At 57.3% G+C, this 23,097-nt stretch overlaps 2 protein-coding genes across 2 annotated transcripts in view; one reads left to right on the plus strand and one right to left on the minus strand.

The window, feature by feature from the left end:
• Positions 1-14,291, plus strand: part of GNAZ (G protein subunit alpha z) — a 40,044-nt gene extending 25,753 nt beyond the window's left edge. Inside the window, exon 3 of the mRNA XM_041003726.1 lies at positions 12,502-14,291. Within this exon, the coding sequence (XP_040859660.1) occupies positions 12,502-12,846 (345 nt within the window). The 3' untranslated portion in view covers positions 12,847-14,291. The remainder of the gene's footprint in view (positions 1-12,501) is intronic.
• RSPH14 (radial spoke head 14 homolog) overlaps positions 1-22,845 on the minus strand; it is a 55,682-nt gene extending 32,837 nt beyond the window's left edge. Inside the window, exons 1-3 of the mRNA XM_041003727.1 lie at positions 22,647-22,845; positions 21,511-21,613; positions 19,393-19,511 (exon numbers count right to left, since the gene is read on the minus strand). Of these exons, the coding sequence (XP_040859661.1) occupies positions 19,393-19,511; positions 21,511-21,613; positions 22,647-22,845 (421 nt within the window). The remainder of the gene's footprint in view (positions 1-19,392; positions 19,512-21,510; positions 21,614-22,646) is intronic.
• Between the last annotated feature and the right edge of the window lie 252 nt (positions 22,846-23,097).

Below are 23,097 nucleotides of genomic sequence, written 5' to 3' on the forward strand. Positions count from 1 at the left end.
CATTCACAGCCAGCACACACACACACGCCCTTTTCCCCGTGCCCACCTCAAGCTGCCTGTTCAAACTTTCTCAGCAGCGACTGGCAGGCCAGGCTCGGTCACTGGCAGATTACAGCATTCACGGTGTATGTCCTCTCCAGGACACAGACAGCACTCTTGGGGTTCGCCCAGGACTCCCCAGTGGTTCTCAAGCCTGGCCCTGTCCACATCCAGGCCACTGCAGAAGGGTGGTTTGCTTGGGCAGCTACTCGCTCCTTCAGGCCCACCCACTCTCCTCCCCAAGCAGGCTGGAGAGAGCCTTCGCGTCCACAGAAACGGCCTCAGAGCTGGGGCTACAGTCTGTTATTCAGCCAACACAAGGCCACCTGTCCAGGCAGCCTTGGGAAGCAGCCATTCACATCTAGAGACTCTAGGAGGGCCTCTGCCCCCAGAGAGTCCACCCTGCAGGAAGAAAGGCACGGGGCCTAGATGGACTGACAGGAGCGTGGGGATGAGACTGTCTCTGGACCTTCCCGAATCCAGCCAGGGTCAGAGGGTGGCCAACAGAGTGGAGGCGGTGGGGAACATGGTACTGCAGCACAGGTACCGCGCAGATCCTACAGGGTGAGCGGAGGCACCAGGCAGCGGGCCAGGCCCTGCCCAGGCACGGCGCGCCACTGTGTGCCAGGGCACGGCTGCCCAGACTGCAGTGGTGCAGCTGTTCTGCAGACCCACTTCTCACTCCTGGTCTGGGTGCCACCCACCCTGCCCAGCAACTACCGAGATGACCACAAAGATGTCCCTCTCCAGGACAGAGTCCTTCCTGCCCGGGCCAGCGGGGAATTACGCCCCTGAGCGCATTAGCTTGCCCGTTATGCACATGTCATGTGTCACAACGGCTCTGGGTGTTAAGGTGCAGTGTATTATTGTTTTACAGGATTTGTATAATCCAAGAACCGGAAAACAGTTTCTCATCGTATCCGAAAGCAAGCTCCAGGGTGGAGACTGATCATACTTGGGGCCCTCCAAACTGGGGCTCTCCTCTCCCTGGCTGCTGAGGTCACTGAGTTAGGGGATAGGAGGCTAACCCCTTGGCAGTCCCAGAGCTGGTCCTGAACAGCACAAAGAGCAGGTGAGCGTGGGGGTAAGCACCGCAGTCTGCCGTGCGGGCCACTGGAAGTTCTGTGCTGACGCTTATCTGAATGGGTTCTCCAAGACCCTGTAGTTGCCTAAGGAAGGGACTGTGGGAGGCAGGAAGGCAGAACCAGGCCAGACGTGGCCACAATCCCTGCTCTGTCTCCACTTGATAAGCTTGTCCAGCTACCACTTCCTGGGCTGTAGTGGGGTCTGGCTGTGGCTCAGGATGGACAAGGTACCTTCTTATGCCCCCACATGGCCTATGACCTAGTAGCCTCTGGTGGGGTGGAGAGCACCAGGCTGCTGGGACATATCCAGGGTGGGGCTTTTGGGCTCTCCGTCAATGCTCAGACCTAGCAGGGTCTGACGTGGGAGTCTCAGGGCACTAGGACTGACACAGCATGCGTCCCTTTCTGGGGAACATCTCACCTGACCGTGCCTGCCCCTTTAGATAGGCCAGAGACACTGTATGTGACCAGTCTAGATGAACCAGTCTGGCCTCTGGGCTCACGTTGGCCCCATTCCATAACCATGTACCCACCCAGTGCTTCTGTCCCCGGGAGCAGCTGCCAAGATAGGCCCTGTTAGCCACCCTGCACCCTTCCATGGGCCTAGCTGGGGCCCCCGCCTGTGCCCTGGCTACCCTGTCCACTCACGGTGCCCACCTTGACCTTGCCTGTGGTGCTCTTTCTGCTTGTCATCCTGACCCCTTCTGTTTCCCACATGGGAAGACAGCTTGGTGGCCAGGGGTAATATAGGGGAGTTCAAGGTTGGAGCAGGACAAGGCATTTGTAGATCCACCCAGGAGGTGGTGATGCTGACTGCTTGGCCTGAGAGCTGGAACAGTCCTCCTGGTAAGGCCCGCGGGCTTGCAACCCTGTCTAAATGGGGTTGAGGGCACTGGCCTGGGTGGGGAATGTCCCCAGTAGTCACAGCACTATAGCAACACACTGCTTTCTCCCCTGCAGTTGTGGTCTTCATTGCTGCCCATAACCCACTGTGTGACTGCTACAGGTACACCAGTAGTTACCGCCCAGGGCATACATGGGGCAGCCTTGAGGAGGTCCTAGGTCCCTCCCTGACCAGACGCAGCACTGAACTAGAAGCCTGTGCCCAATGAGCCCCAGAGAGGAGACCACGCAGCCCAGGGGTCCTCCTGCTGGCCTCCTCCTCAGCTACTGCTGGTGACCAGGCTGGAGTCCAGGGCCCCACCTAGAGCCTGTGCAGTCTCCCCTCCACCGCCCCCTAACCACTCTACCCAGCACAGCTGTGAGAGACTCCACCCCCACCCAGCACACGCATGAGAGGCCTGGCGCTTACACCAGACTCAGATGGAGCCTGGATTCTGGGAAGGCTGCACTTACTTCATGTAGGGTGTGTGAAGGTGGAGAGGCCAGGGTCTGGGTGGGAAGCACTGAAATCCAAGTTTAAAAGATTGACAGTCCTGACATCCATCTTGTTGGCCACAGGCCGAGTGCTGGCTAGAATCTCGGTCCCAGTACCACCACCACCTCACCCCGTTGCTTGTGTCACTAGGGGATGTGGCCCCGGCTGGGACTGCCTGCACTTGATTTCACAGAATTTACACCTGTTTGTGGGGACCCCGGCCCTGGCTGCAGCCCCAGCACCTGGCACCGTGAAGTATGCCTGGCTTGGTAATCCATGCAAGGCACGGTGCTGGGCTGCAGGTTCCAGGAGCCCCCTGGAGCCGAAAATCAGAGGTTCTTGCACTATGCTTCCCTGGCACAGGCCGGCAGTGGCAGCGACAGCCTCTGGTCTATAGCATGTATCCTGCTGTTTCTTAATTTCCCCAGTCAGTGACTGACAGCAGGGGAGAATCCACTAAACCGGCCAGATTTAACACAGAAGCAAAGAGAAGCTAGGGTTCTCAATTCAGAGGCTGTGCAGGAGGCGGCTGCCCCGGGCAGGCAGCACGTGAGGGGCCTTAGTGGCCCGGAACCTTCCTCGCCTGGGAAGCAGTGTGCAGGAGCGCCAGGCCCTTTCAGAGCAGACGCTCCTGGCAAGCATCCAGTGGGGCTGTGCTGTGGCAGAACTGGGAGTGACCCCTCAGTTTATCAGATTATGGGACCGCTCTCTCCCTGTCACACCCACCCTGGGGCAGGGAATGTCTGAGATCCTGTAAGTCACCAGTAACTGAGATCTGGCAAAAGAGAAACCGTCATGTCTGCAGGGAGCCCTCCCCAACTCTGGGCAGGCTCCAGCAGATCTGGGGATCCCTCCCAGGGGACCAAGAAGGTGCTCTGGGAGCAGCTGCAGAGGTCCTGGGCAGGGGAGAGGGGCACTGGCTGTGGGCACCCCCCCCCACCAACCTGTGCCTGTGTGGACTGCCCAGGTCCAGGCTGATCGAAAAGTGTAACACCCAGTCCCCTTGTCCCTCTCCCAGCTCCTGAATAACCCGGTGGGCTGAGAGCTTAGGAGTGACACAGAACACAGGAGGAGCAGAAGAGCCACCATGAGCATGCAACCTAGCCTCAGGCCAGCAGGGGGGTCCCCCAGACACACAGAGAAGCTGGGGCCCTGAGACCAGGAACTCTCTGCTGCCAACTGCTCAGAGGGCCCCGGGCAGGCTGGGAGGCAGCACCTTTTAGATACTTAGGGTTACCCCCCAGTCCCTTCCTCCATGCCATGCACATGGGGAGACCAGGTAAACAGTCCCACCCAGCCCAGGCAGCTAGGTGGCCCCAGTGAACTGGTGCGTGAAGCAGGAAGTGGCCAGCGGCTGTCTCCGGCAGGTTCGGAAAAGGGCTTTACAAGCTGCTAGAGCCCCAGTGACAGCTCTGCAGCCTGCTATCTTGTTTAAACAGCGCTCGCTGTTTGAAATGGCAGGCCGTGCTGCTGTTGTTACTATGAGCGGTGCAGTTGTCCTGTGAGCCCAGTTGAAAGGGGAGGGGGCCGTGGCTTGTCATTATGGAGCAGGGACACAGCCCTAGCCCAACCCCCAGCCCAGGAAGCCCCATCTGTCACCCCTGGCCCGCAGCCACCAGGGCCAAGTGCTCCATAAAACGGGCCACTCCTGAGTCATGTGGGTGTCCCCTCCCCTGCTGCCCCTAGGCAATGGCTGAGGAGCCACAGGGGCTGAGAAGGAGTCATGGCAGAGAGGCTGGAGATGAGGGAAGGTCGGGCGCCCCAGGAACATCTGATGGTCGCAAGGGGCCGTCACCTGAGCTGCTGACCCTGCCCAAAGGGAAGCCACAAACACATGAGACCTCCCAGGAGAGCCCGGCCCCAGGGCTGGGTGTGTCCTAGGACCACAACTGTTAACCACAGGACAGGAGTCAAATCTCAGAAATAAAATCCTAAGGCTCTATCCGCCAAGATACAGCCTGGACGGTTCCTGATCACTTTGAAGCCAAATGCACACCTGCTTACCAAAATAATTCAATAGTTGACTGGTCAACCACGAGGCCCCCTGCAGGCCAGCCATCACCACAGGCTGTTGCTGGGAGGCTAGGACAGGCCTTCCAGGGACAAGGGATGGGGAAGACTGTCAGGGTCGCCTTTGGATGCCTGTCATTTGTGCAGCCAAGCCATGAAGTGTCTTCAGAGGACAGGCTGGGGCAAGACCTGTCCTCTTAGGGGCAGACTGGAAGCAGGGCTGTGGCCTGCAGCCCCCTCTGCCCAACCTAGGCCAGATCATCTGTGGGCTGGGACACACAGGGTATCCATGCACCCACATCTTCGCCCAGGCCGAGTTCCTGTGGCACACGCTATTCGGCCCTGCCTGCCATGTGCCCCACACTGGGCAGAGCTGGGCAGGGTCATCTCCAGATAGGTGGCCCTGTGCCCACAGACAGGCCGTGAGCAATCACAGGAACCAGGGCCAGTGTCAGAAGCTATATAGCAAATTCAAGGCCTGAGGCTGACCAGAGGCTACTTCACAAACCTCAGCAAAGGACAGCATGGCCATGACCTTGAGGTCCAGAGGCCAGGTATAGGAGAGGAGGCCAGGAGTCAGGCGAGGAGCTGGGGAGGGTGCAGAGGTCATCCAGCCCTCCACAGGAGTCCTGGGGAGTTGTCACGGAGCAGTCACAGAGGCACAGGGCTGGGCAAGAGACGGTGGCAGGAGAATAAGGGCAGAACGTGCCACCCAAGTGGCCCAGAGGCCCACTGCATGCCACACTCCCTGAGCTGTGCCACTGCATGGGGGCCCTCTCCTCTGGCAGCAGTAGACTCCATTACCATGCATCCATACCACCTGCCCTGAGGCTTGCTGGGCATGGTGCTGGCCACCCTGTTGGTCTGCTTCTTTGTTGGACAGCTGGTGGCACACATGACCCTCTCCTGAGGGCCTGAGTTCTCTGAAGCCTGGACAGCCCCCCTCGGTCCTCTCCATCTCTCAGGCAAGAAGGGGCGTGCGCTATGCCAGCAGCTGTGTGGCTCGGGGAGTGGCCAGGGGTGGAGAAAAGCGGTGCCAGCGGGGAGAGTCTGGGCTCTTGCAATGAACAACCTCTCCTGGAGACCCAGACACTGCCTGGCAGGTGGGAGACACATCCAGTGGGTAGTCTCTGGTCTCCTCGAGGCTGCCCATGGCAATGGACCACGCTTCTGCCGTGACTCATTTCACCATTGCCCAAAATAACTGATTGTCTCTCAGCTACAGGGACCGAGCCCTGGGGTGACATAGAGGTCAAGGAGAAGCCAAGCTGCCCACAGCGGGCCTGGTGGCTGGGCAGGTGAGGGACGAGACGGTGAAGCCGGCCATGTGGCTGGGGTGGAGGTAGAGAGGGGTAGGAGCAGGTGGCGCTGGCCTCTAACAGCACCTCCTCACCTACCCCCCTCCAGCCCCAGCATCCTGCCTTGCTAAAGGAGCCCCAGGTGGGAGGGGGACATGTGAGATGGACTCCCAGCTGAGTAGGAGGACCTGACCCAGACGGAGAGCAGTGCTATTAGGGCCTGTGCTTGGGAAGCCCAGTGCTGGACACAGAACCATGCTGACTGTGAGGCCGGGAGCCACAGAGAGCCCAGGCCTGATGGCAGTGAGGCAGGCAGGAGGTCAGGGAGGTGTGGCCCATAGCAGAGCCGTCCATGCAGGCAGCACTGTAGGAGGCCAGCCTTGGCACCCAGGCAGGCAGGCTGGGCAGCACATACAGGCCCCTCTCCACTTGCTCACACCACCCCTCACCCAGTGTTCCCAAGGCTGGTCTCCTACAGTGCCCCCTGCTGTGTGGTCCCTGCAGGCAGACCAGGGGCTCTCAGAGCCATAGGCGTCCTGTAATCCAATTCCACAGCCCAGCAAGGCGGCATTCATTCTGCAGGAGGAGGAAGAGGGAAGCGCTAACCAGATTACACTGGAAGTGACCCTGGGCATCCGGCCCTGTCCCTAGTCACTTCCCTGTTCCTTGAGAGGGCGGTGGCATGGGGGGCATGGCCAGGCCCAGGCGACTGTTCTCAGGGCGGGCAGTGGGCTGGGCAGAAAAGGGCCTTGAGTCCATCTCCGTGAAGTGGCGAGTGTGGCAGGAAACCTACCTGCTTCTGTGGAGGGACACTCACCCAGTTCTGGGAGACTCAGGGTAAAGGTTGTCATGGAAACAGCTGTGCAGTGCTAGGAAGACCCATGGGGCTGCCACACTCCTAGGCGTGGCCAGCACCAAGAGTGCAGCTCTGTGGCCTTGCTACCCACTCCGCCCCTGTGGGCACCTGTCCTCCCAGCTGCCTGGGGTCAGCTGTGATTCTGTCCAAGCACTGGGTACTGCCCTCTGGAAGCCACCTCCCCGTGGAGGGCAGGAGGGAGAAAGGGGCAGGACAGTGTCAGGATTCCAGCAGGAGACTGTCCGTCACGAGCTGCCTGGGGCTGCCGAGCACCCGACCCCCTAGGTGTGAGCAGAGCTGACTGATGCACATGCCTGCACCTCTACTATCTGGATGCCCCTCTGTCTCCCCTCCCAGCAGCCCCCATTTTGCATCATGGCTTCCTGAGAACCAGGTGGGCACACAGCTTTCCCCCATTCATTTTCAGGCCAAGGGACACAGCAAAGCCAGAAGAGCTGCTGTGTGTCTACTCACGGACCGGGCCAGGCAGGCCCCTACGGCTGGGCTCAGGCCAATCCCAGCAGCACAGGGAGAGCCAAAAAGATTCAAGGTCCAAGCTCAGCGTCTGTGGGGGGCCGGGGGAGGGAGCAGTGTGCGGAGAGTATGCAAACAAGGCTGCGTCCAGAGACACTTCTCAGAGGGTTCCCCCACCATGCATTCAGACCCATGTCAGCTGCATGGGGACAAAACTTCTCCTAGTACCTCTGCACATAGTCACCATACGAAGACCAAGCAATCATCTCAGCCACAGCAGCTTTTCTACCAAGGCAGGGAGCTGTGGCTGAAAGAGGAAGGGATGCAGTTTGTGGCAGCCAGCACCCCCCGGGAATCCCCCTGTGGGCCCGACCCCTTCTGTGAGGCTTCCAGAGATGGCAGTGGGCTGGGTGAAATCCAGGCTGCCTCTCTGGGCATGCCCAAACCCGAGCCTCCAGTTCACAGCACAGCACCCAGAGTGGGTCCTGAGGGCCCCAGAGGCCCTGCCCTGGGCAGCTTTCTCTCAGTGGACTTGACATCGGCACAGGGCACTCTCCGGGTTGTGCCATGGCTGCCCTGGGCCCCCTTTCTCTCCCAGGGCTGTGAAGGCATCTTCCCAGCTGCATTGCTGGTTTCACAAGGTCCCTCTCGTGCTCCCCCACTTGCTCATGAGACTAGGGTAGGGGCTGGCAGATGGCGTGTGCAAAGGGAAGTTCAGGGAAGACCCCAATGTGCACATGGAGATTGGATGGCAGGAAATGAGGTGGCAGCAGTAGGGGCCGTGGGAAGAACCTGAGAGACAGGGATAGATGGAGTGGGACCTGGCCTGGGCTCTGCAGAGTTATAGCTGGAAGGGGTGACTCAGCACCCCCTCACCCAGCTCCTCCAGGGACCCCTGTGACACCTGGCCCTGGGCCTGCCCACCTGCCTGGTCAGGTGTGTCACGACTCACAGCAGCACCCTCACAGGGAGGATGACGCCTGGGCCCTGGGTGCTGCTCCAGCTGGGAATGGGAGGACTCTGTCGAGCCCTGGCCTCAGGTTCCTCACATAGGATGCATTCTCACTTCAAGGAAGTTTCGGGGAGCCCTGCCCGGCGGCTGTGAGTGCTTGCTCGCTGGGCCAAGAATTGGGCTTTTCACAGAGGAAGGCTGAGCCGAGGGGTGTGAATTAGCCCCATTCACAGGACAGGGCCAGTCCCCCGGAGCGCCCAGCCCAAGCTGAGCCACCAAGTGCCAGGCGCGGAGAGCAGCATCCTGTGTGGCAAGATCAAGATGGAGTGGGGTGGGATGTTATGGGGCTGGACTTAACACTGGACCCCCCTGTAGGAGTTTGGGGGTACCACAGGGTAGGGTGTGGCTGGAGGGGTACAGCCTGGGGTGCATCCTCAGAGGACTGGCCATCACTCCTCCCCGCTATCCCAACAGAGGCAAGTGGGACACAGGCACCCTCAAATACTGTTTCACCGGGGAGGGGGTTCCTGGGTCTCCCAGCCTCAGCCCCATGCCCCTTCACGGTCACAGGAAGTGGCCAGGGGGTGGAGGAGCTCATGCCTCACCTTCTGTGTCCCTGTGTCCAACACCCATATTCAACGCACTCATGACTGAGGTGCCATGGGAGAATGAGAGGAACCCAGAAGGGGCTGCTGCGCTCAGAGTAGCCCCTTGCACAGTGGGGCCCCGGCCACGAGGGCAGCTGCCTGCTGGAGGGATGCTCTCTGAGCAAATCCCTGGGAGCAACAAGGGGAGGTGCTGGGTCACCCTTCCAGCTGCAGCTCTGCAGAGCCCAGGCCAGGCCCCTCTGCCTTCTCAAGGGCCCAGCCCCGTCTCAGGTCCTTTCCACAGTCCCTACTGCTGCCACCTCATTTGGCCTGCCTCCAATCCGCACATGCACATGGGGTCTTCCCTGCGCTAGGAAGAGCTCACAGTCCTGTATCTGTTCCATTACCCAAGACTTACAGCACCCACAGTTGGGCCTGCTGAGCTTGCCTTGCACTGTGGCTGGAACAGCCCAACCCTGGACCCCATAGGTGGGAACATGGTAGTGGAGAGTGAGTGGGCAGAGGAGATAGGAAGGGTCCGTGCAGAGCATCACAGCCACTCCGGTCCAGTCCCTGGCACAATGGAGCATGAGTGCCCCTCCCTGGCAGCGGTGGCACATGGTGAAAGTAGGTTTGCCAGTAGGCCTTGTGTGGCAGGGCAAAGCCACTGTGGGGTCCAGGAAGAGGAAGAGGAATAGGCAAGAACCCACATCCCCAGAGCAGCCCCTGAGACAGGATGGACATGAAGCAGGTGCAGGGCCTGAGGGCAACTAGCCAAACGGGACAACCCTGAGTGATGGCCAAAGTTCAGGGAACAGGGCTCATGTCAAGGCAGTGTGGTCAGCTCGGGCCCTATATCCAGCAGGACACACCTGGGCAGGTGCAAGTCAGGGTCCCCAAGGCCACAATCAGGCAAGAGCTCCCAGGTCCCACCCCAGTGCCCCCCACGTACTCAGCACCGAGCCCTCATTTTGTCTGCTGGATTCAAAGTCACATTCTTCACAAGGCAGGGGGAAGCCAGTATCTTGCCCAGTGACAGGCGAGTGGCTGGGGTGGGGAAAGTTGGCGCTCTGGGAGGTGTCATGAGGCCCTGAGGTTGGGGGAGTCACAGGATTAGGGAGTAAGTTGGCAGGTCTGAGGAGAGAGACAGGAGAACCCCTGATGGCAAAGGGCAAGCATGGGGGCCAGATCTCATCTCCAGGAGATGGGGAGGCTACAGGAAGGCACCCCTGTGGATGTCAAAATTGGGAGAAGGGAATTCCAGCAGATGGATTTGGTGTACTCTCCCGGGGTAGCCAGTGAATCACCATGACAGGGTGTGGTCATGGTAAAGCCTGGTTAGAAACTGTGCCCGTGGGCTCCTGCACGGGGAGTAAGCCCCAGCGTGACCGTGGACCGGACCTTTGCCCCTGTGGAGGTGCCCCAGAGAGAGCTGGGGGCACAGTGGCAAGTGGCCAATGCTTCCAGCAGTCCTCACAGGCTCTGGGCCTTGGTCCCATGGCCCACCTCCCACGGTGGCAGGGTGCAGGGTTGCAGAAGGAGCCCTCCTGAGTCCACCCCTCCCCAACACCAGTCTGTCTGTGCAGAGACCAGCAGCAGGCAGAGTCACGGGACCCCAAAGCTGTCTCCAATCATGGCCTAGGGCCCTAGCTGCCCAATTAGGGCAGTGCTAACCCCAACATAGCCACCTCTACGGGCAGAAAGAGGGGTGTCTGGGTGGGAGGTGGGGTGTGTACTGTAAGGAAATGAGCACGGGCTTCTAGGAAGGGGGTGAGTGAGCAGGATGTGGACTTGGGGGGGCGCAGGACAGGGATGGGACCAGGATGGGGAAAGGCCAGAAGGTCCCATCCTCGCCTGTATGCAAGCTTCCCACCATTTACAGAGTTGCAGCCCCAAACAGCCTGGCTGTCCTGTCAGTGGTTGTGACTTGCGGTGTCTGGCCCCTGGGGGCTGCACAGGGGGGACAGGCACTGTCGTGAGAATGGCGCCCAAGGCACAAGGGCTCCCACATAGTCTGGATGCTGGGTCACAGTAAGAGATGATGAACTGCCAGCCCGGTCGCAGCCTCTTCCACCACTGTGCTTCTATGCTCCCTCCATTTCCCCCAGCCTCAAGCCCTACCTTGAAGAACCGCGGGCCTCTCTCTGGTCAGAGGCTGCCATGTGGAGATCCCAGAGTGGGCGCAGGCAGCACAATGCGCACACACAGTGGGGAGCGAGGGGCTCGGCCAGCATGGAGGTGCCAGAGTGGGTGAGGCTGTTCCTTCTGGTGCTAACAGCCAAGTCAGGGAGCTCCTGAGCCAGGCTCATAGCCACCCAGAGCCTCCTTAATGTCTGTTAGGTAAATGAGGCCAGTGGCTGTGTGTGCACACAGTTAATGTTATTCTTTGACATTTCTCAGGCACCCATGTGGTGCCCCGGAACTTGTCCCAAGGAAGAGGGGAAATCTGTGATCCCAAACACCAGCAGGAGCCCCCAGCAGGTGCACACCACCTGGGCTCAGGGGGGAGTCCCTGGGACAAGTTCACATTCGAGGACCAGTGGAAGCATGCCACCAGGGAGGGGGTCCTGCCTCCTAGAACCCCTCTGTGGCCAACAGCAGATGGTTTCCTGGCCCTCCAGTCCTGTTGACAGGATGCTGGACTGGGTGCTGGGGCCACCCTGGCTGTCACCCCACGGAGCCCAGGCCCTTGCTGCTCCTGCATGCCTGTCTGCCTGCTGTGGAGCCCCTGGCCTAGACCCTGCTGGAAGCCCTCCTGGCGGGGGGGGGGGGTGGTCAGAAGCACAGCCCCCAGCTGTGACGGTCCTCCTGTGAGAAATGACAACTCCATTACCACGGGCAGGCAGTCTTTGCCTGTGTGGTTTCCAGGAACCCATTAGCGCTAATTACTCCTGCTGCGACTGTGACATTCCTAGACCACCGCTGCTGGCTGGTCTCGCCTTCTCCTTCACAAACATCAACTCCTCCGCCAGGTGCGGCTGCAGAGACACAGGCACCTCTGGGCTGCTATGCTCAAAAGGTCGGCCCTGCCCACCTCAGCCCTGGGCAGCGTTCAGGGACCTTCTCAATAAGGAACACGCAGGGTGGCAGGTGGAGCATGGGTTCCTGGGAATGACAGGGACCTCTGGGCCTTCCCTCCTCCCCTCCCCATGCACTTGGCTTCCTCTTGGTACAGACACAGAGTATGCAGGGGCCCTGCAGAGCGGGGGGTCTCTGTGAGGCAGCCCCTCATGAAGCTCCCCCCACCCAACACACCGGCACCACCAGGGAACCTGTGGATACCACCATCAGAGTCACTGCGGTCACCGTGGTGCTGGTGCCTCCGGCTGCGGTTAGCACGGTCATTGCCATGGTCATCAGTGAGACTGTGTGGTCAGGCAAGCCCTCCAAGCTGAAAGTGGAGATGGTAACTGGTGCCAGCTCTTGTCGGACACCTGGCCGCTGTCTGTCCTCACACAGGGAGGGATGCGTGGATGGTGGCTGTGAGCAGTTAACTGCTGTCAGAGGTGAGAGCTGCTGGCTCGCAGGGAGGCAGGAGGCATGGGTGTCCGACAGACACACATGTGCTGTGAACAAACCCAGAGGGGCCACAGCACACTGTGAAGGGGACAGCCAGAGTGGCACAGCTCGACAGCCGCACCCACAGGAATTTGGAGCTCCTGTGTGTACCCACACGGGGCAGGCTGGGGGTTCAGGCTGTACCAAGGAGGGCAGAAGGACCCAGCAGGGGCTCGGCTGGGGGAGGGGGCAGCGAGGCGAGGCTGGGGTTGGGGTCCTAGCCTGAGCCACCTCGAGTTAACACCAGCACCTTCCTCCGCCCAGAGTCGAATGGCAGAGAGCCTGCGGCTGTTCGACTCCATCTGCAACAACAACTGGTTCATCAACACCTCACTCATCCTCTTCCTGAACAAGAAGGACCTGCTGGCCGAGAAGATCCGGCGCATCCCGCTCACCATCTGCTTCCCCGAGTACAAGGGCCAGAACACGTACGAGGAGGCCGCCGTCTACATCCAGCGGCAGTTCGAGGACCTGAACCGCAATAAGGAGACCAAGGAGATCTACTCGCACTTCACCTGCGCCACTGACACCAGTAACATCCAGTTTGTGTTCGACGCCGTGACAGACGTCATCATCCAGAACAATCTCAAGTACATTGGCCTGTGCTGAGGCACCGGTGCCGCAGCCCACCTGCCAGGGATGAGACCAGTCACGGGGTGTCACACCCCAAACCCGTGCTAGAGAGGCCCCCTACCAAGGGCAGAGGCCTGGGGAGTGGCCCCCCCTCCCCATCTCCACAAACATACATATATACAGATAGATCGCTAGGTAAACACACACATGCACACGTCCACACGTCGGAGAAGATGAAGTTCTTGAAAGCGTCCAGGCGTCTCGCAAACTCCGGGGGACTGTCCCAAGTCCACCACTAGCCCATCCTGCCCCTTCACTTTGCCTTCCTGAGCGGGGGCTCCTCCACCTTCTGGGCGGAGGAGGTCCCGGCGGCTGCGGGGGGACTGCCCGGGGGGAGGCAGGGCCGGAGCCCAGGCTCTGGACTGGGCCACCTTGCTGCTGGCCTCACGTACTCACAGCTACTCTGCACCGTGTCCATTGCAGACTGGGGGACCCGGGGCGGGGGCACCACGTGACAGCACCAACCAGACCTCCAGCCACTCACAGCTCTTTTTAAACAGCTTCGAAATATGCAGCAAAAATCTGACACAATAAAATGAGTGGCACCACCGATCAATCTCAAAACTAGGCCGGCTGGGTTTCCAGCTTTTCTTGTACTACTAGTCTCATGATGTTTTATAAATTGAAATCTGGATTTTTTTTTTTTCCTTTTCTGACATCCCTGGTTTTTTTTTTTTTTTTTAATTATTATTATTTTTGGTTTTGGTTTGGTTTGGTTTTTTGGTTTTCTTGGCCAAACCTCGTGGGTGTTTCACAAAAAAGAAAAAACACAAAAATACAGGAAATATTTCCAATGCAGTCCGAGTATTCCTTTTTTAAAAAAAATTGCAGATTTTTTCAAAGCCTATTTTTTTTTTCTTTCAGGTGGTCCTTTCTTGTGTCTGGCTTGCCGAGTGTCCAAAAGTTGTCCACGTGGGCAGCCACGTGGCAGCCCCGTGGGCACACGTTTGTACATACGCCTCCTCTGCAGCGTGTGTCCTCTTGTTCTTGGTGCGGTTTCCCGCTTTGTTTTTATTTCAGAAAATAAACGTGTGATGTATTGAAGAGCAGTTCTTCACCTAGGAGCAGGTGGACTGACGGACGGGGAGCTGAGGGTCTCGGGAGCCCAAGTTCTGTGGCTTGGCCTGGGGAGGGGAAGGGATGGGAGCCGGGCCGGGCTGAGCCGTGACTCCTGTGAAGGCGCAGCAGTGTGGCCTGAGGGAGGCCCTGCTGAGACCCAGCCCCGGCCTTCCTGTCCCCCCACCCCTGCAGCGGAGGGGAGAATCCGTTCTCGCCCTGTATTCAGTAGCCAAGGTCAGCGGACCGAGTCACAGCCAAGGACTCTTGAGGGTCATACTGTGGGAAGGGGAAGAGAGGAGCCGAGAGGGTGAAGGGAAGTCACGGACTGTCTACTTTACGAAAAATAAAATATGCTGAATGGAGCCACACCTTGTCCCCGTGTGCTGTGTGTACAGCAGGCGCGTGCCTTCACCCACTCGGGATGCCCAGCTGTGGCCACCCTCCACACTTGGGGTTCTGTGCCTCTCCCTCGACCCTGCCCCCTCCCCACATTTAGATGATGACAGGGGTCATGTCCCTCCCTATCCTGTAGGCGCTCTGTCCAGGTGAGAGCCGTCCCCATAGAGCTCCCTATGTCAAAGAGGAGGGTACAGGGGAGATAGGGTCCCATGAGTGCTGAGTTGTCCCCCCACACACACTGGCCCTGCCATCCCCCTGCTCTGCCCATGGGTGGGTAGAGACCACAGGGAGCCCAGAGCCGGTCCCCAAGACTCCTGGACCTGGAGGGAAGTCCCATATGTGCATATACACAGGTACCTGCTCTGGGCCAACGTAACATGCACCTGGCTCTCCAGCCCCTCCGGAGTGAGCCCAGGCACCCCACACACATTCTCCTCACCCCTTCCCAGGTCCTCAGACAGCAAAAAATCTAATGGGACTTTAGTTTAAGGAGTCGCCTGTGGCCTGTTGTATTTTTTCACACCCATGGTGACTTGGTAATTTCGCGGTGGAATCACATAGCTAAAGTGGAAGGGAAGGGTTTCCCTGGGCTTCCCAGAGCCCAGCTCCCCACCATACTTCTGCACCCCTCCCCCTGGGACACCTGCCCAGGGGCAGGACACAAAGGGCTGTTGGCAGCTCCAGGTCTGGCACCACCTGACCTGCCTCCTGCCCGTGCCAGGCAGGGAAAGGCAATGAACTGGGAGGGTCCCAGAGAGGCGTAATGTGTATAAACATTGACAGATGGCCAACCTTGGCCTTGGTCAGGGTGGAGTTGGCGGGGGAGGGTGAGGAGGAGGAGGAGGAGAGGGTGCGAGCACCCAGAGACCAGCAGGGATGAATGGTGAGAGCAGGGCTGAGCTGGCCCCTGCCCAGGACATGGGGACACCGGGCTCTCTCACGAGGGCCTTGCGTCCTCACCTATAGTCTGAGTGCTCCCTGAGGCGGTACGGTGGGCCCAGGGCAGAGCTCAGCAGAATCCTGCACCAGTCCTGCAGTGTGTGCCTGCTACACGCCACACTGATCTAGTCAACACAGAGACCCTGAGCGGAGTGTGATGGGTGACCTGGCCAGGCCCTCAGGCAGCTCCTCCATGCGAATGTCACACACCTGCCTCACTTAGCCCAACCAGGGGCCTGCAAAGCTGAGCCAAGGTGCTTAAGGCCAGGGGCCGAGCTGTTTCAGCTCCCCGTGCATGCCCGTTTTGGTGGTTCTGTTTGTCACAAGCTGTTCTATTGTGAACCACTTGGGAATACTGCCCAAGGTTCGCTGGCCCGACGGAGTGATGCGGATAACCACTGAGACCCTGGCAGAGCTACACTGGGCCAAGGTAGGGAGAGCACCTGCAGGATGGACGTGGCCTTGAGGCACAGCCTGCATCAGCAACTCCTGGACCTGGCTGCTCCACCCCCACACTTCTCTCTAGTCCTAGATGCTGGCTCCCGCACCCCCAAAATATTCAGGCTCACAGCTGTACCCAGACATCTGTCCCGGCTGCACACCCCAGCCCAGGAGCCAGACTCCATATGCCAAAGGCAAGACCAGAATTTGGCCTTCCCGGCCCTGGTTGGTGCCATCCTCCAGGCCTGACTCAAGCTAGGGACCACCCAGGACACCCCATCACAGTGCACCCGGAACTGAACCAGCCTCTCAGAGCCTGCACAAGGAGGAGGTGGCAGAAGGAAAAGCCGGGTCAAACTCAGGGGGGGATCCCAGGGATGTTCAGATGTACCCCCAAAATGTACTTAGAGAAGAATTGGAGGTTTCCCCCTAAAAACACCTGGCCACACGAGGTCAGCAGAAGGCTCATGGGCAGCCCCTGCAGGCCGGCCGGCAGGTGGTCTGCCTGTGCTGACATTTGCCTTGATGATGCTGGTTTCTTCTTTCCTGGCCCATCAGAGGAACGGCAGGGAGGCCCAGCCTCTCCCAGGCCAAGGACCCGTCAGGACACTCAGCAGTCCTGGAGCTCCTCCTGGTGTTTACTGAGAGAAATCGCACAGCGATTCAAACCTGATAGGGCTTGGGGATGCCGGCACCTTTCAGCTTTTCTCCTGCAGAGGCACAGTGGCTTGGACAGAACAAGGGTCCAACACACCTTTGTTGAATGGATAGGCGTGCAGGTGGATAAATTTTAGCTAGGCAATGGCAAATGATTCTTAAGAATATGGATGTATGGGCCTGACACAGTAGCTTAGCAGCTAAAGTCCTCACTTTGCACGAGCCAGGATCCAATATTAGCACTGGTGTCCTGGTGGTCCCACTTCCCATCCAGCTCCCTGCTTGTGACCTGGGAAAGCAGTCGAGGACGGCCCAAAGCCTTGGGTCCCTGCACCTGCATGGGAGACCCAGGCCAGACTGCTGGCTCCTGGCTTTGGATCGGCTCAGCTCCAGCCATTACAGCCACTTGGGCAGTGAACCAGCAGACAGAAGATCTTCCCTTCTGTATATCTGACTTTCCAATAAAAATAAATAAATATTTTTAAAGAATATGGACGTAACAGGGGCTGGCGTTTAATGTAACCCACACACCTGCCTCAAGTCCTGGCTGCTCTGCTTCCAATGTATATCCTGGGTGGTGATGCCTCTAGTACTGGGTCCCTTCCTCCCACGTGTACAGAGGCGCTTCTGACTCCTGGCTTTGGCCTGGCCCCGGCTGTCGCAGTCATTTGGGGAATAATCAAGCCTAGAGCTAACTGGAGGAGAGGGTGTGTGCGATTGTAAGACGGGGAGAGGTCTTGTGGAATAGCCATGGAGGACCCCTGGTATGCCAGCAGCTACCAGCACCCACTAGAAGCCAGCTGAATCCTCCCTGTGCCCAGCAAAACCAACATGGGTGCCACTCAGGCTCACTTGGATTCTCTTAAACAGCACCCCCACACACACACCAAATACTCATAGAACAGGTTGGTGAATTCCGTGACATGAATCAAACAGAAAGCTGCTGAGCCAACAGATTGATGCATAAAGAGCAAAGAGCTGTGCGGACAGATGATGTAGGACGTGAGAGTGCTGCGCAGGCAGACAACCGACAAGTGGCTGGAATCCCGGGAAAAGGATGCCATGCTCCCTCGAATTCACAAGAAACGGAAAAACCCAGCTGGTGGATGGCACAGGCCCCAGGACTCTCCAGAGATGCTCGTCAGGAGCCAGGCAGAAGGAAAGATGTTCCTCAGACACGGAGGGGAGAGCAAAGCCATGCAGCAGTGGACACACACAGCACAGCTGGGTTCTCTCGCCCATTGGCAGAGGGTCAGCTCAAGGCAGGCGTGTGTCCTGGGTGGCCTGGAGATGCCTTCCCCTCCCCGCTGCAGAAGAGACCCTCCAGGGACTGTCCCTGACCAGAGGACTAGAGCAGGTGGACTGCTGTTCCCCCACACTCCGCCTTCTGCAGTGCACCTGCCTGTCAGTAGGGGGAGTCTCCACCTGCACCTGCTGACCCACCTGGAGAAGGCCCCAGGCGACAAAGTGACTTTTCTTTTTCTTTTTTTTTAAGGTCTTCTAAGAGCGAAACAAATTCACACAAGCTAGATTCATTTACATTGTGTTTCCACACACGCCAAGCAAAGGGAGGGTCCATGGGAAAGTGAAGTTACAGTTATGGGAAAATGGGACATGCTTTTGAAGACAGTCACCCTAGGATGGGTGGCTGGGCTGTGGAGGCGGGGTGCTGGGACGCGGGAGGGCCGTGGGCTGTATACACCGCAGCTGGGAGGGGTGTTGATCAGAAATCGTGGGCAGGTCTGAAAGATGGGAGGAGGGTGAGATTCAGCAGAGCTGCCCCTGCAGTCCTCACTATCGTCTCGTGCGTCTCAGAAGGCTGGACGGGGTCTCAATCATTGTACCAGCCCCAGAAGCAGCGCCGCCATCCCTCCTCCCCCTAAGGACTGGAGAGCAAGACCTAGGTTCTCATCCTCGGGTTTGTCGTTTAAGCTCAGCCCCAGCCCTGGTCCTCCTGGGAGACACCTGCTATTCCATCAGCTATCAACTCCAAGCACACATACGTGAGAGTCCTCCAAAATGTATTTTAGAAATCTGAGCAGGTTTGGGTGGGGGCGGCATTGTGATGTGGCAGATTAAACCTGTGCTTTCAATGCCAGTATCCACATGGTTCTAGTCCTGGCTGCTCGCTGCTAAGGAAAACAGCAGAAGACGGTGCAAGTCTTAGAACTTCTGCTGCTCATGTGGAAGACCCAGACGGAGAGCTCCAGGGTCCTGGTTTCAGCCTGAGCAGCTCTAGCCGGTGGGGCCGTTTGGGGATTAAGCCAGGAGATGAAAGATCTCTCGCTCTGTATGCATGTATGTGCTGGTAGGTGGGTGTGTTTCTCTGTCATTCTCCCCTTCAAATAAATCAATCTGTAAACTTGTATCTCTTTAACTGCCAGGGAAATGCAAGTTAAAACCAAAGTGAGACACTGCTCCAACACCTTCCCAAATAGCTAGAACGCAAAGAAAGATCAAGTTGTTGGTGAGGACGTAGCTAGAAAAGCATGTGGCCCTTCCTTCTAAAACTGTTCTGTCCCTAGGTACATCTTGGGATAAACGCATACACACAGTCCAGACAGAAGTGTGTTGCTGCCCATCACACCGGTCATCACAATCCAGAAGCGGCCCAAATGTCCAACAGATATGGAATGGGAAAATTGCAGTTCAAGAGAATTCTCACACCAGTCGAGGAAAATGAGAATTAAACCAATTGTTCCCAATCAGCACTGTGACACTGCCAGTAGCATCATCACTTGTGAGGCCGACAGCCTACACCCGAGCGCTGGTTCCGCTTCCGGTGCAACTCCACCGTGTACTTGGGAAAGCAGCCGGAGGATTGGCTTGGCACAGCCCCAGCCACAATGGCCATTTCCTTTTTTAGATAAACAAATTTAGATAAACAAAAAACCTGAATGAGTTTCCAAATGTTTGGCACCCACACAGACCTACCACTTGATTCCATTTTCCCATGAACTTTTTAAAGTCCCCTGCCCAGGAGCCCCCGGCACGGTCTCCGGCTCCACCTGCAGGACGCGCGCCTACCTGCAGGCAGCTCAGCCAGGTGCTTGTAAGCCTGGTGCAGGTTCCGCCGGCAGATGTGGTGGGGCTCGTTGAGCAGAGAGGACAGGGCCAGGATGACGCCGCACTCCAGAAAGCCGTTCCTAGACAAGGAAGGTGGATTCAGGCCCGACCGGAACCCTGCCCACGCAGAATCAAGGGAGGGCAGTGCTGTCAGCTGCCGCTGCTGGGGGGCAGGTGGGGGGGTGTGGGAGTCGCATCTCTGGCTCAGCGTGAGAGCGCACGGAGGCCGGAGATGGGCATTGCCTTGAGCGACTTCCTGCAGGAGATCCTTGGGGCTCAGCGGGGAACCAAGGGCTGGCGCTGTGGCGTGGGGGTAGAGTGGGGTGGAGTCAGTCTTAAGCCAACGCCTGGAGCGCCGCCATGCCCTGCTCGACTTGCCATCCAGCTGCTTGCTAATGCGCCTGGAGAAGCAGCTGTGGAAAGACGGCCTGAGACCCACCACCCACGTGGGAGATCTGGATGGAGTTCCAGACTCCTGGCTTCAGCCTGGTCTGCCCCAGCAGTTTGGGACTGCAACAACAAATGGAAGATCTCTGTCACTCTGCCTTATATAGAAACCATATATATGGGTGGTTTTTTTTTTTTTAAATCAAAACTACAAATCAAATAAATGTGGTTTAAGCAAAAACACATCAACATTGCGGGAAACAGCAGCCAGCTGACCCATATCCTGGAAAAGATCTGGGTCACACAGTGGAATTCACTAATGTTTGTCACCTATATTTGGATTTTTTTTTTAAATGAGCGATGTAAAGGAAGTACAGCATTATTATAATTCCTTGCTTTGTAAACATTTCCTCTGATGCGCCAGCTGGCCCTGGGGCCTGCCTATCCGCAGGGGGCCAGAAGAGGTTTCGGGGGTCACCTCTCTCAAGGCTGGGTCCCATGAAGCCCTCAGCCAAATGCCCGGCACACAGGCAGTACGTGGCAGTGAGACTGCAATAATAGCGGTCAAGACTTAACCATGCAGCATATTGCCATGTTCTCACTCATTCTGGCAGAATCAGAAAAAAATAAAATCACAGGACCCCAGGGGTCCTCCCTGACTGCCCGATCCTCCTCCCTCAGTGCCCACCCAGTCACGCAGTTCCTGTTGTCTCTAACTGTAGCATGTGCCCCCTTCCACACTGGCAGGCAGCCAGGCAGGCAGGGTACAGGGCAGAGACGGGGCCACCCAGGGATGCTCCAGATGCATGGGATGTCATGGAAAGGGCAGAGGGGAATGCTGCTAAAAAGCAATGTCCATATCAGGAGCAGAAACGGAGGGAGCGAGGACAGGGAAGGTAAGAGAAGCTTAGCTCCATGTGTTGGTATCTTACTATTATTACTATTTATTTATTTAAGAGGCAAGGTGTTGGCATTGTGCCCTACAGGCTAAAGCTGCTACCTAGGAGGCTGAAATCCCATAGAGGCACAGGCTCGAGTCCCAGCTGTTCCACTTCCCATCCAGCTCCCTGCTAATGTGCCTGGGAAAGCAGCAGAGGATGGCCCAAGGGCTTGGGACGCTGCACCTGCATGGGAGATCCAGAAGAAGCTCCTGAATTTGGATCAGTTCAACTCTGATAGTTGCAGTCCTTCGGAGAGTGGACCAGAGGATGGAAGATCTTTCTGTCTCTCTTTTCTGTAAAGTCTGCCTTCCAAATAAAAATAAATAAATATTTTTAAAAATATTTATGTATTTGAAAGACAGAGATTCATTGCCCACATGGTCACCACAGCTGGATCTGGCTGTGCTGGAGCCAGGGGCTTTATCCAAGAACCCAAGCCCTTGGGCTGTCCTCTACTGCCTTCCCAAGCATATCAGCAAGGGAGATGGACTGGAAGCAGAACAGCTGGAACTCGAACCAAGGCTCCAGTATGGGATACCCACATCACAGGTGACAGCTTAACTTGCTATACCCCAACTTCTCTTTACACTTCCCACAGACAACATGGACCCTTGTAGAAGCTCCCCTCCCCTACCCCAGAAGACCAATACAACAGACAAAAATTCAAAGCTGTCAGAGCTCTCCACACCAATCACGGTCATTCACATCGGGGGAGGAGCACGACCCTGGGTTTCCAGGAACAGCTGCTCACCTGCCCACGTTGTGGGTGGCCATAATGTAGAGCACCTCAGTGGTTTTGATCCGCACCACGTCATCGCTGTCTTTTATCAAGGCCTTCAGGCTCTCCAGGCAGCCTGCGGGAGACAGAAAAACCTGTGAACACCAGCCAGGAAGCCTGCATGCGGATGGTAAGAAAGGACCAGAGGGGCCCGATGTCATGTTCTAGCAGCTGAGGTTCTCCCCTTGAGCACGCGCCCGCATCCCATATGGGCGCCGGTTCTAGTCTCGGCAGCCCCACTTCCCATCCAGCTCCCTGCTTGTGGCCTGAGAAAGCAGTCAAGGATGGCCCAAAGCCTTGGGAGACCTGGAGGGGGCTCCTGGCTTCGGACAGGCACAGCTCCGGCCGTTGCAGTCACTTGGGGAGTGAATTGTCGGACAGAGGATCTTCCTCTCTGTCTCTCCTCCTCTCTGTATATCTGACTTTGCAATAAAAATAAATAAATTTTTAAAAAAGAAAAAGAAAAGGAAGTACCAGAGGTTCTGCTGTTTGGGGCCTTGGGGTCACACAGTAATTCACAATCATTTTGTATAGTGTAAGAAGCCTCTACCATAGTGCTGGCATTCAATATGAATGCTGGTTCAAGTCCCGGCTACCCCACTTCCTAACCAGCTGCCTACTAGTGCACCTGGAGAAGCAGGAGTAAAACAAACAAACAAGCCTCAAGTCCTTCAGCCCCTACATCCCTGTAGGAGACCAAAAAGAAGCTCCTGGTTTGGGGACCAGCTCAGCACTAGCCATGGTAGTCATTAGGGGAGTGAATCAGCAGATGGAAGATCTTTCTGTCTCTCCTTTCTGTAAATCTGCCTTTCAAATAAATAAATGACTTTAAAAAGAAGAGAAAATGGCCCTTGGAGTAACTCTGACCCTGGGCAAGACAAAGGGTCACAGGTCACATTACAGCCCCTGTCCCAAACTAGTCACATGATCTTGAATGAACTCACTGCTCAGGCAGCTCCGTATTCCTCACCCTCTCCCTGCACCTGTGTGTTTTATAATCTATTGGCGGAGGATGCGCCCTTGGTCTGCAGGTGGATGCTACAAGGACTGACACAATGTGGATCCTGGACTGGTCCAGAGCTAGGCTGATTAGGGCCATGACCCCTCACCTATGTGGATGGCCTCGAAGACATACTCAGGGTCATGCATAAGGTCACACAGGGCCACCAGGGCTTTCTGCCTGGTCAGTAGGTCCTCCGACTGCAGCTCCCGGTTCAGCTTCGGCAGGGCCCGGCAGCCATAGGCGACAGGTGCCTGGGTGGGGTTGATGTCAGGTGGCAGGTACATGGAGATCTGAGCTCGGGCCATCTCTCCACACAGGCAAATGACACTCAGCACAAATCACTGATGAAAAGAACAACAAATGCTGTCATTATTCACGGTGATTTAGAAGCCCCTTTTTAAAATTTATTTTTATTGGAAAGTCAGATGTATAAAGAGAAGGGACAGAGAGGAACATCTGATGATTCACTCCGCAACTGGCCTCAACGGCTGCAGCTGAGCTGTTCTGAAACCAGGAGTCAGGAGCTTCTTCTGGTTCTCCCACATGGGTGCAGGGTC

Source organism: Ochotona curzoniae, unplaced genomic scaffold (assembly GCF_017591425.1).
Source record: "Ochotona curzoniae isolate NIBS_2020 unplaced genomic scaffold, NIBS_Ocur_1.0 scaffold_274, whole genome shotgun sequence".
Classification (NCBI taxonomy): Eukaryota; Metazoa; Chordata; class Mammalia; order Lagomorpha; family Ochotonidae; genus Ochotona; species Ochotona curzoniae.